The sequence below is a fragment of the Alosa pseudoharengus genome, unplaced genomic scaffold (genome assembly GCF_046254945.1).
Source record: "Alosa pseudoharengus isolate Yale_2024_CS ecotype anadromous, Long Island Sound unplaced genomic scaffold, YU_APseudo_1.1 YU_APseudo_1.1_scf_3, whole genome shotgun sequence".
NCBI lineage: Eukaryota > Metazoa > Chordata > Actinopteri > Clupeiformes > Clupeidae > Alosa > Alosa pseudoharengus.
The window spans coordinates 11,442,695-11,461,218 of record NW_027468718.1 but is presented as its reverse complement, the minus strand read 5'-3'; the positions used below and the strand labels follow the sequence as shown (position 1 = coordinate 11,461,218).

The following is an 18,524-nucleotide window of genomic DNA, read 5'->3' as shown; positions in this document are numbered from 1 at the left end:
TTTGGTTTTAATCACTGATGAATTCCTTATGAAGACATATTCAAGTAATAACGATATCTAGTCAATCTGACATTGTATCAGTGTATATTATGAATAAAAACATCATTATTGTATTCTGTTGATATTTCCATAAATTATCTTGTGTAATTGTGCTGATCTGGGTCGTGGTATCAGTAATGTTGTTTAATGTCTCTGTGGAAAACTCACAGTTCTTTTTGGTTATTCATCCCTCACATCACGTTTGGCTTCAGTAGTCCAAACCTTACTGCACTAAATTACAGCTTTCATCTGGTTATAAAGACAGACACTTACAATAATACATACATGCCGTTTTATTTGATTTATGTAATAATCAGTGTTGACTAGTGCAGGAGTTTGTGTTTACTGCAGTGATCTCAGTCTCTATAGTGCTGTTTAATCTCCAGCATTTCTGACCTCAGATCAGACAGCAGCAGCAGAACCAGCAGCACCTGTGCTGTGTTGCTGCTCTGCTACTGGAAACCTCACAGGTGAGAGAAGAGTGTAGTTACACAATAACCACCACTAGATGGCAGTATTGATACTGAGACTGTGCTGTGTTGCTGCTCTGCTACTGGAAACCTCACAGGTGAGAGGAGAGTGTAGTTACACAATAACCACCACTAGATGGCAGTATTAATCTCTCAGTGACATCTTTAAATGTAACTCATATGAAATGATGTACAAGTGTGCACAGCACAGGTGTTACATATACATAACCAATTTGCAAATAATTAAATAAAAGAAAACTAAATACATTTTATTTTAATGTATATAGCCAAATATCACTTGCGAAGTTCTAAACAGGAGAGACCAAGCAGAAATTTCCACATCATTTACTGAACTGGTATTCTGATGTGCTTGTGGCAAACAAACCATCATAGTGTAATAAATGATATAAACAAAAGCAATTATTTCAGAGGATTCTAAACACAGAACATCAGAAATTCAATTCAAGTACCCAGAAGACGATGCCTCACAGAACAGCTTGTTGCAGCAGTGCAGAAAAAACATAAATGGACAACACAGCAAAACCATCATCAAAATGTCTGCATGCATAAAACCAGCAACATAGAAAAACTGGCATGAAGTAATAAATGGCAAAACACCAGCAATTGACTGCAGTTACTGTGTGAGTGACTCATGACTGAACCCCACATGTCTCCATCCATCTCTGCATGTGGGCTCTTGTTCAGACAGAGACAGTTTCTGCTCTAACTGGGCCGCTCTACTGACACAGAGGCCTTCACTGCTACAATACTCAGAGGAGACACCCTACCACCATTAAAGTATGGAAACACTCTCTCAGTGAAAGTGTGTGTGAGTGTGCGTAGGTGTGTGTTATTATCAGGGTCAGAGAATGACAGCTCTCCTCTGTCCCAGTCCAGCTGCACTCTGATCCTCTGGAGTTTCTGCTGCACTGTGAGGGGAGTGGAGGGCTGTGGGGGAGCATATGCTCCATATTTACCATCTTTATACCACACAAACCACTCTCCACTCACATCACCATAGACTCCCTTCCTCGGGGCCGACTCTGCCTTCACCCCCACATTCCACACTCTGTTCTCTCCAACCTCCACATCCCAGCAGTGAGTCCCTGAGTTAAAGCCCTCAGAGCCCAGGACACTGCCATAGTAATCAAACCTCTCTGGGTTATCAGGAAGCTGTTGATCCTCATCACCACGTGTCACACTGGTCAGATCCTCAGACAGGATGAGTTGTGGGTTTGCAGTGTTGGGATCCAGAGTCACAGGAGCTGCAGAGAGCAAGAACACACACATGAGCTGAACACTGAGTGATGTGTGATGAGGATGTGAATGATGGTCATTATTAATAGTGGTGTTAGCAAGTGTAATGGCAGGAGAAGTAGTAACAGTGAAATGCTCTTTAGTCATCAGGATGAAGGATCACAGCTGTACAGGAGTGTACTCACAGGAGAGGGATGTTAGTGGAAGGGAGGATCATCACTGACCATTCTCATGCATTTATATCCCTCTTCCTCTTTATATCTCTCTTCATCCCTCTATCAATGTACTTGTGTGTTTGTGTGTGTGTGTGAGTGCGGTGTTCTAGTGTGTGTGTGGTATTCTAGTGTGTGTGTGTGGTGTGTGTGTGTGGTGTGCTAGTGTGTGTGTGTATGTGCTTGAGTGTGTATGTGTGTGTGTGTGTTGTGTGTGTGTGTGAGAGAGTATGCCTGTGTGTGTGTGTGTGTGCGCAGGCGCGTGTGTGTGTGTGTGTGTTTGTGTGTGCGCGTGTGGTGTTCTAGTGTGTGTATGTGTGTGTATGTGTGTGGTGTGTGCTTGAGTGTGTCTGTGTGTGTGTGAGAGTATGCCTGTGTGTGTGTGTCCACACACCATGCCGACAACCTCCCCCTCTACCTCTGTGTTTCTATATCACACTATTCTAAGGCATTGATAGAGTGCATACTCAACCTCTCTGTTTCTATATCACACTATTCTAAGGCATTGATAGAGTGCATACTCAACCCCCCCTCTACCTCTGTGGTTCTATATCACACTATTCTAAGGCATTGATAGAGTGCATACTTAACCTCACCCTCTACCTCTGTGTTTCTATATCACACTATTCTAAGGCATTGATAGAGTGCATACTCAACCTCTCTGTTTCTATATCACACTATTCTAAGGCATTGATAGAGTGCATACTCAACCCCCCCTCTACCTCTGTGGTTCTATATCACACTATTCTAAGGCATTGATAGAGTGCATACTCAACCTCTCTGTTTCTATATCACACTATTCTAAGGCATTGATAGAGTGCATACTCAACCCCCCCTCTACCTCTGTGGTTCTATATCACACTATTCTAAGGCATTGATAGAGTGCATACTCAACCTCTCTGTTTCTATATCACACTATTCTAAGGCATTGATAGAGTGCATACTATTCTAAGGCATTGATAGAGTGCATACTCAACCTCTCTGTTTCTATATCACACTATTCTAAGGCATTGATAGAGTGCATACTCAACCTCCCCCTCTACCTCTGTGGTTCTATATCACACTATTCTAAGGCATTGATAGAGTGCATACTCAACCAACCCCTCTACCTCTGTGTTATATCACACTATTCTAAGGCATTGATAGAGTGCATACTCAACCTCACCCTCTACCTCTGTGTTTCTATATCACACTATGCTAAGGCATTGATAGAGTGCATACTCAACTCTGTGTTTCTATATCACACTATTCTAAGGCATTGATAGAGTGCATACTCAACCTCACCCCCTACCTCTGTGGTTCTATATCACACTATTCTAAGGCATTGATAGAGTGCATACTCAACCCCCCCCTCTACATCTGTTTCTATATCACACTGTTCTAAGGCATTGATGCTGGTGTAACTCCTACTTCTTCACTGTCTCCACAGTTGGTTAGTGCTGCAGTCTTTCCACCTGATCTACCTGCTGATACCCTCTGATTACAACACCACCAATCCATTTGGCCATGCTTTTAAATCTACATGCTGCGTGACATCCATTTGTACCTGTAATATAAGTGAGTACCATAATTGACACACTGTAGTTTTCTACATGTTTGACCTCAGTCTTGTAATAGTAACCTCACGAGCACATATAATCGCGTTTCCATCCAACTCATGGTAATCCATCTCTCTCTTGATGCTTATGATGCTTCTACAGTGTTTGGATTATGGATTTATTCAGACAAGTTAATATTATATTGATGAGTACAATCATGTAGGCCTACTTATGTTTGTGTGTGTGTATGCATGAGTGTGCTAGTGGGGTGTGTGTGTGTGTGTGTGTGTGTGTGTGTGTGTGTGCTGACACACTGTAGTTTTCTACATGTTTGACCTGTTCAGTCTTGTAATAGTAACCTCACGGGCACATTGTAAGGTTAGCCCTCACTAAGCTGATCTACATCCATTTCTTTGAGTGTGTGTGTGTGTGGTGTTCTAGTGTGTGTGTGTGTGTGAGCACATTGTAAGGTTAGCCCTCACTAAGCTGTTCTACATCCATTACTTTGAGTGTGTGTGTGTGTGGTGTTCTAGTGTGTGTGTGTGTGGTGTTCTAGTGTGTGTGTGTGTGTGTGAGCACATTGTAAGGTTAGCCCTCACTAAGCTGTTCTACATCCATTACTTTGAGTGTGTGTGTGTGTGGTGTTCTAGTGTGTGTGTGTGTGGTGTTCTAGTGTGTGTGTGTGTGTGTGAGCACATTGTAAGGTTAGCCCTCACTAAGCTGTTCTACATCCATTACTTTGAGTGCTAGTTCCCCATGTGTAGCCACTATCAGCGTTGCATCATGTATGTGTGTGTGCATCATGAGCACGTATGCTGATCTGCTTCTCCAGACACATGAACTCATCTGGCCCGTCTCTCTCTACACTGCTGGCCCTGAGCACATGGCCCCACACACACTCCTGCTCCAGGTGTCTTCTTGTTCAAAGGCACGTTTTCCTTTCCCCCATCACCTTAGTGCTCTGGGAGGGTTAGGGCCAATCTCAATTCTCTGTCTTACCCCTCCCCTTACCCTTTCCCCTTGGTTTTGTGCATTCACACGAGGGGAAGGGGTGTCTCAATTCTGATTACGATTAAGGGCCAGGCCCAAGGCGTAGGGCTACATAGCCCTTGAAACGAAGTTTGCCACTGACCACATATGAAAGAGAGGAATAACATACAACTGGGTTTCTCAGAAGTGCCGGCATCAAACTTTTAAATGGCTGAACGACAAAATGCCGAGTCGCACAAATGTAAGTATTTTCAACAGTTTAATTGATATTCTAATTATGACACTCATGTTTTATGATACATTTAATAAATTGTTCAAGCGGTTTTAATTGTAATGTAATTAGACTCTGGGCTCTGCAATGGGACTTGAGACTACAGTACCGGTAGTTCAATTAATTTGGCTCCATATAAATAAAACTTAATTGAACTGAATTGAGAGTTAGGAGTGTGAGCCCATACACACACACACACATACACACACACACACACACACACACACACAGACACACACACACACACACACACACACACACACACACACACACACACACAAGGTCCCATTTCCACATCTGTATCACAGGGGCAGTGTGTAGGATGCGTATGATTACTGAAAGTTGGTTCTGCTCTGTTTTGCTTGTTTGAGTGGAAGAGGGATTTTATCAGCGAAGGACCCCAAAGACCCTCCTAAGATTGATTATGTGTGTTAAAAACAGTAGGCTACTCACTGTACTGAACAATCTCCTGCATCTTCTCCCAGACTCTGAACTTCAGGTTGCCCAGGTGCTTTGCCACATTGATCAGAGCTCCTGAAACCCTCTCTGGATCCTGCAGTGTGCACTGGGCTCTGGAATAACATTCAGGAGTCAGTGCTGCTGTGGGTTCGGGTTCAGAACCACAGAGAAGAGAGAGACAGGAGGCAGATCACTCACCTTTCCACTGTGCTCTTGTAGTTCTGGAAAATAAGAAAAGAGAAAGTAGGTTAAACATTATTTTTAAAATAAGGTCTAAGGTCTTTTGCCCATTCTCCTCTACTGCTCCCCCTGCTGTTTCAATATGCTAACTGCAGCCAATAAAAACAAACTCATACATAATACGTCACACACATTGGTCTCCCCTTACCCAACCTATCAGACCTCAACAGTAAAGCCACCAATCACAGAGCACGGAGCACCTGCACACAAGCCCAGCCCCCCCCCCCCCCCCCAAACCCTTCTCCACCAATCACAGAGCACGGAGTGCCTGCACATGAGCCCAGTCCCCCCTCAACTCCTTCTCCACACGGCTCCCATCAGGGGAAGATACAGCAGCCTGATATCACCAGACTCACTCAGGGGCTACAGTGGAACTACAGCAGCCTGATATCACCAGACTCACTCAGGTGCTACAGAACAACAGCAGCCTGATATCACCAGACTCACTCAGGTGCTACAGAACTACAGCAGCCTGATATCACCAGACTCACTCAGGTGCTACAGAACAACAGCAGCCTGATATCACCAGACTCACTCAGGTGCTACAGTAGAACTACAGCAGCCTGATATCACCAGACTCACTCAGGGGCTACAGAACTACAGCAGCCTGATATCACCAGACTCACTCAGGGGCTACAGAACTACAGCAGCCTGATATCACCAGACTCACTTAGGGGCTACAGTAGAACTACAGGAGCCTGATATCACCAGACTCACTCAGGGGCTTGGAAACGGCTACGCTACGCGACACCTTCTGTCATAGCATCTAAATGTGCTCCCTGCAGTGACCCCCTTGTGTCACACAGAAGGGGGTGTTAGAACATGGGCTTGTGGTAACTGTGAGCACAATAGGGTGCTAGGCTGAATGTGTCACTGTTATGTGTTGTGAGAATCTCTCTCTTTCTTTCTTTCTTTCTTTCTTTCTGCCTATCTCTCTCTCTCTCTCTCTCTCTCTTTCTCTCTGGTTCCTCTGTGTCTGTATCTACTCCTCCCAAGAGTGTTCCATCCTGGCGTCCTTATCTTGTCCTCTGTACTTATCGGTGTACTCCTTATGGTTGCAAGTAGCCACTCCCACAACTGCATGTAGCCACTCCCACAGCTGCAAGGTCATCCTCTACAATCCTCAGTGATGTAGTGCTCGAGTCCGGTCTCGAGACAGATTTCTGCTTTCTCGGACTCGACTCGGACTTGTTCCTTCAAAGACTCGGTCTTGACTCGGTCTCGGACCACAGTGGGAAGAGAAGGACTCGTAATTTCAGACCGAGTCCTCGAGACCAACGCATTTTTTTATGTTCATATAAAAAAAAAAATCTAAATGAAATTTCACGGCAGCCACGTCTTTGCCCATTGTTGGCCTTGGTGCCCCCTTCTTTCAATATTCTGCTTTGCGTCCGTTTAATAGCGATTTTTATTTAGCCTATAGCCTGTCAAAATAATCTTAGCATCACAGCGCAAACTAATTCAGTTTTACACAGTGGAGTAAATGACAGCGCATGGCAAGACAGAAAGTGCGTCCAAATTCACCCATTCTTCTCAGTTGAAATACTCGCAATCGCTAAGCCTACTCATCACACAGGCACATGTATCACATCACATGAAAGAACTTTTTCTCAGCTTTTAAACAATGTTAGCCGCTAATTGCTGTGGTGAACGGTTCGCAAGAAAAGTAAATAATATAATTACATTTAATCATAACGTCTACATAAGGTGCTACACCCATCTCCCTACCCATTCATCTCGGTGGAATACTTCACGAACCCTTCGTTCAACACATGACCATATATCAGAATAAACAGCAGACCTTACTGAACACAAAGGTGTAAAGCAGTCCCCTGTACAGTAAGCCGTTCCAGAGTATTCCGGTTAAATTAAAAATGTAATCTGCAGCAAGGTCTACATTCATGTCTCCAACTTTGGTCTTTAGGTTTCAAAATGTGTTTAAATCGTTCTTCATGATTTCATAACAGGCCAAATACAAAATAAATGTTACAAATATTGCCTAGATATAGGTAAATATTAAAATCAGAGGATATACAGCTGAGTAAGAGTTTGTGAAAGGAGTTTTAATGATCAAAAATGCTAAGCATGCATCAAGGTTGCATCAGTTTCTTAAAGCTGAGCTGTGCTTAAATTGTTCAATACATGATTCCATAACAGGCCAAATATAAAACTAGATGTACCGCAGAGCGGAACAAAATATGACCGCCGCCCAGTCCAGCACATTTTTCCCACAAAAAGAAATCACGCTGAAAGGCCTATATGATTCTAACTGTCTCACTAAATTGCATTATCCACACTCAATTCTCACTGGTATCTGCTAGACAACAAGTACCAAAACATGATTAGTTCATAGATTTCACTAGAGCCCGACCGATAAAGGATTTTGAAGGCCGATACCGATACAAATATTTGTTGATTTAAAAACCCGATATTCCGATATATCGGCCGATATATATATTTTTTTTCAGAAACAGATTTCCCTAACATTAGTTATTTGTAGTTATTTATGAGTATTGACTAAAATAATATGATAATGCATTTTAAAAACAAACTTGTCTATTGGGGGCCAAGCAGCGAAGCTGCGCGGCAACCCATAGTGTTTGTACCTTTTCTTATTATAATTCTTCTCCAGTGGATGTCTATGGCAGCCCATAGAACCGTACAGTAAAAAGTTGTGAAATTTGGCACATTGATTCGGGACAGTATAAAAATGAGTTTGAGCAAGTTTTATGCCTGAACCACAGACAGTCTAGCGCCACCAATGGGTCAAAGTTGACATTGCATCCATGCAATTAACTTTTGAACCGTATGCCCGATTTTGAATATCGCAACATATTTGGAAACCCAATGACGTCAATTTCCGCCATGTTGGATCTTCGGCCATATTGGATTTAATCAAAAACACCTAAAAGTTTTCACAGGTCACAAAGTTTATCCGATTTTCACGAAACTTGACGTAGATGATCGTCAGACCATGACTCATAAATGTATTTCTCTTCGGAGCCATATATGAAACCTGTAGCCCGTGACAACCAATCAAGTTTGGCGGCGAAGCCGCCAAACAGGAAGTGAAGTGATATCTCAGCAATGCTTTCACGTATCAAGACCAAACTAGGTATATGGGCTCAGGACCCAATCAGGAGGACGCTCAAGAAATGTGGTAAATTTTGACCACTATGTGGCGCTATAATCACAGGAAGTGGGCTCATATTTCTGCAATGCTTTCATGTATCGAAACCAAACTTGGCTCATTGACTCGGGACCACATCCTAAGGACATACAATAATTTTAGCGACCTTTGACCATTAGGGGTGCTATAATTTGCAACACTTTCTCGTATCGACACCAAACTGGGTACCTGGACTCGGGACCACATCCTGAATAAGGACAATACATTTAGTGAACTTTTACCACTAGGGGCGCTATAATTAGCAAAACTTTCTCGTATCAACACCAAATTTGGTACATGGACTCGGGAACACATCCTGAAGACGCACAATATATTTAGTGAGCTTTGTCCACTAGGGGCGCTATAATTATCAACACTTTCTTGGATCGACACCAAACTTGATATGTGGACTCGTGACTACAACCTACAACTACAATGCACAATAAATTAGGTGATGTTTTTGAGGTGTGCGTATGTGTGGGGAGCTATTGGGGTGTGGGGGAGGAAGTTTATCTGTGTATATGTCTGTGTGTGGGACGGGGGTTAATTGGGTGTGTGTATAATGTAGCAACATTGGGTTGCCATGACAACTCCTGCTCAACTGCTTCGCCCCCTCATTGCTGCTTGCAGCTATATTTTTTAAATAATATTATCACAGTGGAACATCGAAATATATTAAAGTTCTGATAAATAAAATGTATAAAAATAGAAACTTAAGATATTAAACTTAGTCTTTTGAACAAAAACACAATAACAACAACAACCAAATCAAAGTTACCAGTATTAAAAGACTTGGTAAGCTTCATAAATATAACTTTGAACTAAGACTTAATTACAAAAAATAATGATGACATTATTACTATCATCATCATTTGTATTATTATTAAACAAGATAAAGGTCACTCCTAAATGTTTGCGTGTGTAATAATTAGTCCCTATTGCCTTATAAGCTACCTTATAATTACAATGTCAACTTGCTTATCCCTTTACCTGCACTTTTAAAATTATTTCCATCAAGCTACATCAAACCATTTTCAATCATCAGTTGCTGCCTGCCTTCTAAAACCTACTATTAGACAGGTGATATTTTTGAGATATGTGCTTCCTAGAGGCATTTTTTAGTAAAAGTTGGGAACAGGACTTTTTAACATAATTAAGGTGTGCTGAATCCAACTAGCCCTGTTCCCAAGCTGAATTTTGAGTTAATGACCATATAATTAGCATAAACAAAATGGTTGCCAAAATGGCGATTTTGGGCACTTTCATTGGGCGGATGTCATTATACCATGTAAATTAATTCATATTGTTCACAGAAATCTCCCTTGGCCAATAGATGAAGGATACAGGCTGTGAAAAAAAGAAAACAAATCTAGGATTATGCCTATGTTAATTACCTGAAAAAACCTTTGAAAAATGTAATTGTTAAAATTTTATAACTGAGCAGGCACACGGTATTTGAAGAAAGAGACTTATGTTTTTTGAGGGTCAAGAAAGATGTGTAGTGATGAAATGTAAAGTTTAAAATTGTAGCCTACTGGTTAGGTCTTTGGGCTTGAAACCAAAAGGGTTGCCGGTTCGATCCCCGACCAGTAGGAAAAATGTGGGTGGTGGAAAGGTTGAGCACTAGTCTCCCATGCCCACATCCACGGCTGAAGTGCCCTTGAGCAAGGCACCTAACCCCTCACTGCTCCCCGAGCATCACTGTAGCAAGGCAGCTCACTGCTCCAGGTTAATGTGTGCTTCAATGTGTGACCTGTGTGTTCACTAATTCACGGATGGGATACATGCAGAGACCAAATTCCATGTATACCAAAGTATACTGTACTTGGCCATAAAACCTGATTTACATTACATTTTACATAATTGAAGCGAATTAGGTTGGTAATGTCTGTAGTTTCGGAGTAAGTTACACTTTACGGTAAGGGTACATGAATTAATTAATGATTTATGTATTACTTCATTCATTAATATCTAATTAATCATCAGGATTCTGCAAACTGCCACAGTGAAGTAAAGAATCTTGGGGTTTTCTTTGACTCCTCTTTAAATTTTCATAAGCAAGTAAATAGTGTGATCAAAGGCAGCTTTTTCCAGCTAAGAACCATTGCAAAACTGAAGCCCTTTTTGTCCTTCTCCGATCTTGAAACTCTTATACATGCTTTCATAACATCTAGACTAGATTATTGTAATTCCTTATATGCAGGCCTGACCCACTCCACTCTCAACAGACTTCAGCTAGTTCAAAATGCAGCAGCTAGATTATTAAGTGGCTCTAAGAAACGTGAGCATATAACTCCTGTGTTGGCTAAGCTGCACTGGTTACCTGTGAAGCACAGAGTTAAGTTTAAAATTTTACTTTTTGTCTTTAAAGCCCTCAGTGGTTTGGCACCTAGTTACATAGGTGACCTACTAATTCCTTACAGCACTCCAAGATCACTTAGGTCTTCATCTCAGAATCTTCTCTATATCCCCAAAACACGCCTTAAAACTAAGGGTGATAGAGCCTTCTCTGTTGTTTGCACCCAAACTCTGGAATAGTCTACCTGTACATATTAAGTCCTCTCCAACCATTGACTGCTTTAAGTCTAACTTAAAGACTTTCATTTTCTCCCAAGCTTTTAATCTACCTTAATACCCCCCCCCCACACACACACACACACACTCTTTATTCTTTATTTTATTTTTGACCAATTTGTTTATTATTTCAATTATTTATTTATTTCCCCCCCATGTTATGTGATTATTGTTGTTGTACCATTGTCATTGTTTTATGTTTGTTTGTAAGCACTTTGGTTCAACTCAGTTGTTTTTAAATGTGCTATAGAAATAAAGTTGACTTGACTTGACTTGAGGAATTTACTGAGTTCATAGTTTGTCATTTGTGACCTCATACATGAACACATTACTAAAGTATTAGGTACGGTGGGCACATCATTATGAATTATGATGTATTAACCATGATCATGACTTTATTTTTCTGACAAAAATGTGGTCATCACCGCTCAAATTCTGATTTGAACATAACTTTGGAGTTCTCTAAACACATGTCATTATTTACTACTTTAGTTGAGGGGCCACAGACATGATGAATGCATGAGCAATTATCCTAAAATTCATGTAATCATGATGATCATGCTTAAAAAATCATAAATCATAATGATATACACACATCACACCTAATGCTTTAGTTGATGTGTTGTTCATACATGAGTTCATCATGAATGAGAGTATATGAATTCATGTCAATTCCTGATGATTCATAGGATATAAAGGAATGAAGTAATGCATAAATCATGAATTAATTCATGCATGAATTCATGATAATTCATGTACCTTTACCATAAAGTGTTATCCATATTTCTTCATAACCTTTGTGTTAGTAAAATGATTGAATGTCCTGTGAATTAATAGCTAGATGAATAACTTTATAACTAGTGCAAGTTCAAGTTCAAGTTACTTTATTTGTACCCAGAGGTAGATTTTGTTTGCAAAGAACAGGAGCACAGAGGATGCCATCTTTACGGCAATTCACTCTGCCCTGTCCCTCCTTGACAATAGCAACCTATGTGAGAATGCTGTTCATTGACTTCAGTTCAGCATTCAACACCATTATCCCCTCCAAACTGATCACCAAACTCAGTGAACTGGACATCAATACCTCCCTCTGAAACTAGATTCTGGACTTCCTAACCAACAGACCGCAGTCTGTTAGATTAGATAACCTCACCCACTCAACCCTCACCCTGAACACCGGCGTGTGCTGAGCCCTCCTTTACTCCCTCTTCACCTACAACTGCATACCTGTACATGGCTCTAACACCATTGTCAAGTTTGCAGACAACACTACGGTGATTGCTCTCATCAGCAACAATAATGAGACAGCCTGCAGGGAGGAGGTCCAGCACCTAACATCGCGGAGCACCAACAACAACCTGGCTCTCAACACCAAGAGGACCAAAGACCTCATTGTGGACTTCAGGAAGTCAAAAGCTAGCACACAAAGCCCCATCCTCATCAACAGGACTGAGGTGGAGCATGTCACCAGTTCATGTTTCTGGGTGTCCACATCTCTGTGGACCTCTCTTGGACCCTCAACACCTCTACCTTGATCAAGAAGGCTCACCAGCATCTCTTCTTCCTGAGGAGACTAAAGAACACAACCTCTCTCCTCCTGGTGAACTTCTAAATTTCTACCGCTGCACCATTGAGAGCATCCTCACCAACTGTGTCACAGTATGGTGGCAACTGCTCTGCCTCCGACTGGAAAGCACGGCAGAGGATGGTGAAAACTGCTCAACGCATCACTGGTGCCTCCTTGCTTGTGCCTGTTGAGGTGTCCATGTCGATGGCAACCTTCGATGGCATCTTTCCCATTTGGAATCAAGGATATGATGCTAGCTTGTTACAGGTAGTTAACGGTTGTTCGTGATTAGTTCAAAGGAACTCCAATGATTTTAAACTCCAAACATGTGTCCACCCACCACGAAGAAGATGTTTACCAATGAAGTCAGGCCACACTCTTTGCCAAAGAGGACCGTAAACATAGTCAAGAGTATAATAAGGCTAATTAGCATTTATTTTTTTTGCATTTTTATATTTTTCATAGCCTTTACTTTTTTTATTTATTGCCCACGGGAGATTTCTGAGATGCACAGATGTGAACAATATTAATTTATTTACATAGTATAATGATGCCGTCCGAAGAAAGTGCCCAAAATCGCCATTTTGGCAGCCATTTTGTTTATGCTAATTAGATGGTCAAAAACTCAAAATTCTGCTTGGGAACAGGGCTAGTTCGATTCAGCATATGTTAATTATGATAAAAAGTCCTGTTCCCAACTTTTACTAAGAAATGCCTCTAGACCCATATACAAGGACTTTTTCTTGAAATAGCACTTGTCTATAGTGATCTAAATCCATTATGTAACTTGTTAATGCTGCGGCTGAACGACAGTCTGAAACGCACACTTGGCGTCATTGGATTTCACACGTGTAAAAGAAAAGCTAACTTTTATGCACAAGCTACGTTTTGCACAAGCTACGTTTGATACTTTTTCTCTATGTCTAAATGTTCACTCCTCGCACGTCTAACTTACATTTTACAATGCAGGGACTGTAACTACAGATATACTAGTTATAAATACAGTAATCATTACTTTATTTAGGCAGAATAAGTTCGTTGTGGTTTCCAAGCTCATTAATGTTAACGTTAGTGGTCTTCCACTGATATTCATGGCATTAGCTAGCTTTGTGGTTAGCTAGTCTATGATGAGCCATAATTTAGCAATGGATAACGTCATACTGCAAATTGTAAAACATATGCTTTCAAAATAACAGGCCGGGGAGAGATGATACGTCTCACTGCTATAACTGTCACGCTATTAAAGAAATACAGTCATATTCAGTCACATTGTCAAAAGTTAAAAGGACAGACAGTCAACTACACTGTAACAACGTAACTTAATTACTAGCTAATTCCGCTTCACTCGGCTTATTTAACAGCAGCAAAACTGGACATTGTTTTCACGAATTTTGTCATGCTTATTTGAGTTAAGAGAACTGATGGGGATGTTCTTTTCAATTGTTATACCAAATCACCATGAACACACTTAACTGATGATCTCACTCGCGGATAACTGGTTCTCTCTGCCCGACTCTGGCTGGATCAGCAGGTTGCAGGATGTGTGGCGCGTTATACACGAGTGTTGCCAGCAGGGACGGTGTAGAGTGCCCTCTGGTGGACAAACTATACAACGCCAACACTCATGACATGGTTGAAGGGTGTTTCGTCCGTTTTTATTTTATTTTTAAAATAGTCATTTATCGGCCATTATAAATGCCGATACCGATAGTTTGGAAAATGCCTAATATCGGCCCGCCGATAAATCGGTCGGGCTCTAGATTTCACATGTAAAATTCATTTTATACAACCCCACCTCCATCTTGTCTGTTCATAATTCTGAGAAATTCTTGATTGTTTGTGTTATGTTTATGTTATGTGTGTGTGTGTGTGTGTGTGTGAGTGTGTGTGTGTGCGTGCTTGTGTGTGTTCCTGCGTATGTGTCTGTGCATAGAAGCGTACATGTCTACTGTGTGAGTATGTGTCATACGTATGATTACTGTGTGTGTGTGTGTGTATCTGTTTGTGCACATGTGTGCACATGAAATGGGTTAACATGACCCCTGGAGGCAAATATACGGGAAAAAATGGTCATCCTAGGCCCTACAGCTCTCAAGATATTCACAGAGAACTGTGTCTGGCCTACCCTCCTTTCAGGGGGTTCAGTCCAGCGGGGGGGGCTACAGATCAAAACGAAAAATGACGGTTCCATGCCATCCATGTGGGGGTACATGCCCACCAAGTTTTGTGTACCCCGGTCTTTCAGTGTCCCGGGAATCCTTGTTGGTGTACGTCACTAAATGTACACATAAATTATTTTATTGTAAGGCCCCCCATGAACGAAAGTACACAAAACTTGGCATGCATTCGGAGGGTGTCATAATGATCCTACACTTTCAATTTCGTGCAGTTTTGACCATGACAGCCAGAGATATTGTGATGAAAACACCTAATTTTTTGCTTTTTAATTTTTAACTAGGTGGCGCTATACATGAAATAAGTGGTAATGGGATGGGTTGACATGGCCCCTTGAGATCAACATACAAAAAAAAGGTGGACCTCCTAGGCCCTACGGTTCTCGAGATATTCACAGAAAACTGTCTCCGGCCACCTACAGGCCAGTTGGTGTATAGTAACATAAATTAATTTATTGTGTGGCCCCCCATGAACGGAATTCCACGAAACTTGGCGTGCATTCAGAGGGTGTCATAATGATCCTACACTTCCAATTTCGTGCAGTTTTGACTAAGTTAGGTCACAGATACCTGCGATTACAACACCTCATTTTTACTTTTTTGTGTTTAACTGAATGGCGCTATACATGAAATGAGTGGTTATGGAATGGGTTGACATGGCCCCTTGAGATCAACAAGATATTCACAGAAAACTGTGTCTGCCCTACCCTCTTTTCGGGGGGTGCAGTCCAGCGGGGGGGCTACAGATCAAAATGAAAAACGATGGTTCCATGCTATCCATATGGGGTTACATGCCCACCAAGTTTCGTCTACCCCGGTCTTTCAGTGTCCCGGGAATCATTGACGGAAATTTGGACATGCGAAAAAGAAAAAAAAAAAAAATTCTGACTAAACCTATATGACCGCCGCTTCGCTGTGCGGCGGTCATAATAAATATAAATATTAAATATAGCCTAGACATCTAAATATTAGATGATCAGATGATTTTCTATGTAATATGTCATGTTTCATGTTTTTGTAATGTTTCATACAGTGATTCATGTCTACTGCTGTGAATAGGCTAAATACATCTTTGATTATTTTTATAGCCTACTACTGTATAGTTAACTTTGGCCTTGGTGCCCTGACATGTGGCCTTTGTGCCCCCCACCAAATATGCCCAACTGAAGGCTAAGTGGCCTTGCCCCTAAAATGGTGAAATTCCAAGCCTGGGCCTAACTGTTGATTATTAATTGGGGTGATATTAAATCATATGAAAACTGACATGTTTTTATGGTCTTGGTCTCGACTCGGTCTCGACTCCTAAAGGACTCGGTCTCGACTCGGACTTGCTTCCTCAAAGACTCGGTCTTGACTCGGACTCGACTGTATTTGAAAACCAACGGACTCGGTCTCGACTCGGTCTCGACCCTTCAAAGACTCGGTCTTGTCTCGGACTCGGCATAGGCGGTCTCGTCCCCATCACTAACAATCCTCTACAATCCTCTACAATACTACCACTACAATATAACAAATCCTATTCATTTAGGCCTCTACTGTTCTTACCATTTATTGTGATCCTGCTTTCTTCTCTAGAATCCCCTCAAATGAGAACATCGTCTCACACCTTATCAACAGCACATAACAGATTATTGAGGCAAACATGGCAGGTCACCTCAACTAAACAGACGTGTTATTGTTAAATTATCACTGGAATTAGAGTTAGAGATCTAACATCCTTACAGCCAGATGTGCTATTGTTAAATTATCACTGGACTTGGAGTTTGACATCTAACACCCTTACAGCCAGATGTGCTATTGTTAAATTATCACTGGACTTAGAGTTTGACATCTAACACCCTTACAGCCAGATGTGCTATTGTTAAATTATTACTGGACTTAGAGTTTGAGATCCAACACCCTTACAGACAGTGGATGGTTCCTACCTGCAGGAATATGATGTCATCAGCTCCCATCTTCTCTTCTAGGTCTCTGATTGTGTCTGAAAGAGATGAGATCTCTCTGCTCATCTTCTCAATCTTCTCCTTCATCATCTGACTCTTCTGCTCCTCTTCCTTCCTCAGTGCAGCTATCCTGGCTGCCTCTTCATCTCGTAGAAACTGGTGAAGCTTCTCAAACTCCTCCTTGATCTGCTTCTCTGTGTTCTGGGTTTGAGTCTGAATCAAATCACATCAGCTACATGAGTGAAGTTTCACACATTGATAAAATACAGAAAATATCATTGATTAATATTACTTAAATATGATTGGGGGAGGTGGCAGAGAGGTAGGAAACAAAGCACCTGATGATTCACCAGCAATATGTCACCTGACAATATGGTCTCCAGGTCATGGCATTATGAAACGACTGACAGAAGAATCCTTGGATGTTTACAAACAGTGAACTCCTATGACACTAGAACACTGACCTTAATATACTCAGCTGTTTTATCACAGGTCACTTTAGCTTCCTCAAACTTCTTCATCTTCTCCTGTAGAGTCTGCAGCTTGTTCTTGAGCTCCTCCTGAAATGAACGAACCACTTTAGCAAACTCACTCCATTATCAAACTCAACAACCGCATGTTATTAATCACATACTGTATGTGCACACATGTTTGTAAGGATACTGTGAGACGCATAACAAACATGTCATTTTCTATGTACAGTTTGGCTTGAGATGCACACATTCCATAATGTTAAAACTGTGAGTGCTTCAGTAGGGCTCAACAGTAAAGTGTAATCTGTATGTGTACAGTTAGTGAGCAGCAGTATCTACTGAATAGAAGGACAAGCAGGTAGGTGCTGCTATACTGATACAAAAGGCCTTACCTTCATCTCACAGGCTGCTTCCACAGTAGGACTGAAGTTGTGCTGTTTGTGTAATTTTGAGCACAGACACACCAGGCACACAAGCTGTTTGTCATCTTGGCAGAAGAGCTCCAGTTTTCTTTTGTGCTCTTTGCAGAGTGCGTCCGTATGATCTCTCTCTTGTAAGTAAACCTCACAGAGGTTCTTTAAAGTCAGATTTGGGAGGGGAGAATCTTTCAGCGATGTATTCCTGCAGACTGGACATTCTCTGGATCCTTTGGTGTCCCAGAACGTCTGCAGACAGACTTTACAGATGCTGTGACTACAAGTCAGGATGACAGGATCCTTGTAGATCTCAGTGCACACAGGACAAGAGAACTCCTCTTCTAGTTTAGAGGCCATTTTCAAAGAATAAATGCAATCCAAGTAAACGTTTCCCTCTGGTTATGACTGGTTGACAATCTGTACTTTCACTTTCACAGGTTTGATCAATCTACTGAGTCCCTGAGTCCCGTTTGTGTTTAAGTCGTCAATCTGCAAACTTATCCAAATGTCTGTAAGGTTCTGAACAGAAGCAATGTAACTCTTCCTTGGTATTTCCCCCAGAAAAGTCCTCATGCCTGACGAGTTCTACAGGAGTAATGTTGAGCAGAGCAGCAGTCTGTGCCTGAGTTTCACTTCCTCATTCAGGAAACGAGAGTTAGAGGGAGGGATCTGGAGGAGCAGGAAGCTGATTGGTCGGTCTCACAGCATTTCCTTTTTTTCAGATTTAGATTC

General features: G+C 41.6%; 1 protein-coding gene across 1 annotated transcript; it reads right to left on the bottom strand.

Annotated features, from left to right (window-relative positions):
- Positions 1 to 752: 752 nt before the first annotated feature.
- Positions 753 to 18,448, bottom strand: LOC143100191 (zinc-binding protein A33-like). The gene is made up of 6 exons (XM_076263161.1): positions 17,769 to 18,448; positions 17,368 to 17,463; positions 16,886 to 17,116; positions 5,435 to 5,457; positions 5,231 to 5,349; positions 753 to 1,774 (listed from the first exon to the last, which is right to left on the bottom strand). Exons 1-6 carry the CDS (start codon positions 18,147 to 18,149, stop codon positions 1,233 to 1,235), a joined length of 1,392 nt encoding a protein of 463 aa, XP_076119276.1. The 5' UTR covers positions 18,150 to 18,448; the 3' UTR covers positions 753 to 1,232.
- Positions 18,449 to 18,524: the final 76 nt, after the last annotated feature.

What these genes read in the sequence shown, in the direction of transcription:
- LOC143100191 (XM_076263161.1), bottom strand. Translation starts at nt 18,149, where the DNA reads ATGGCCTCTAAACTAGAAGAGGAGTTCTCTTGTCCTGTGTGCACTGAG. An exon ending in AAGCAGCCTGTGAGATGAAG is followed by an intron (nt 17,464 to 17,768) that starts GTAAGGCCTTTT and finishes CGTTCATTTCAG; the next exon opens with GAGGAGCTCAAGAACAAGCT. An exon ending in ATGACATCATATTCCTGCAG is followed by an intron (nt 5,458 to 16,885) that starts GTAGGAACCATC and finishes CTTATTTTCCAG; the next exon opens with AACTACAAGAGCACAGTGGA.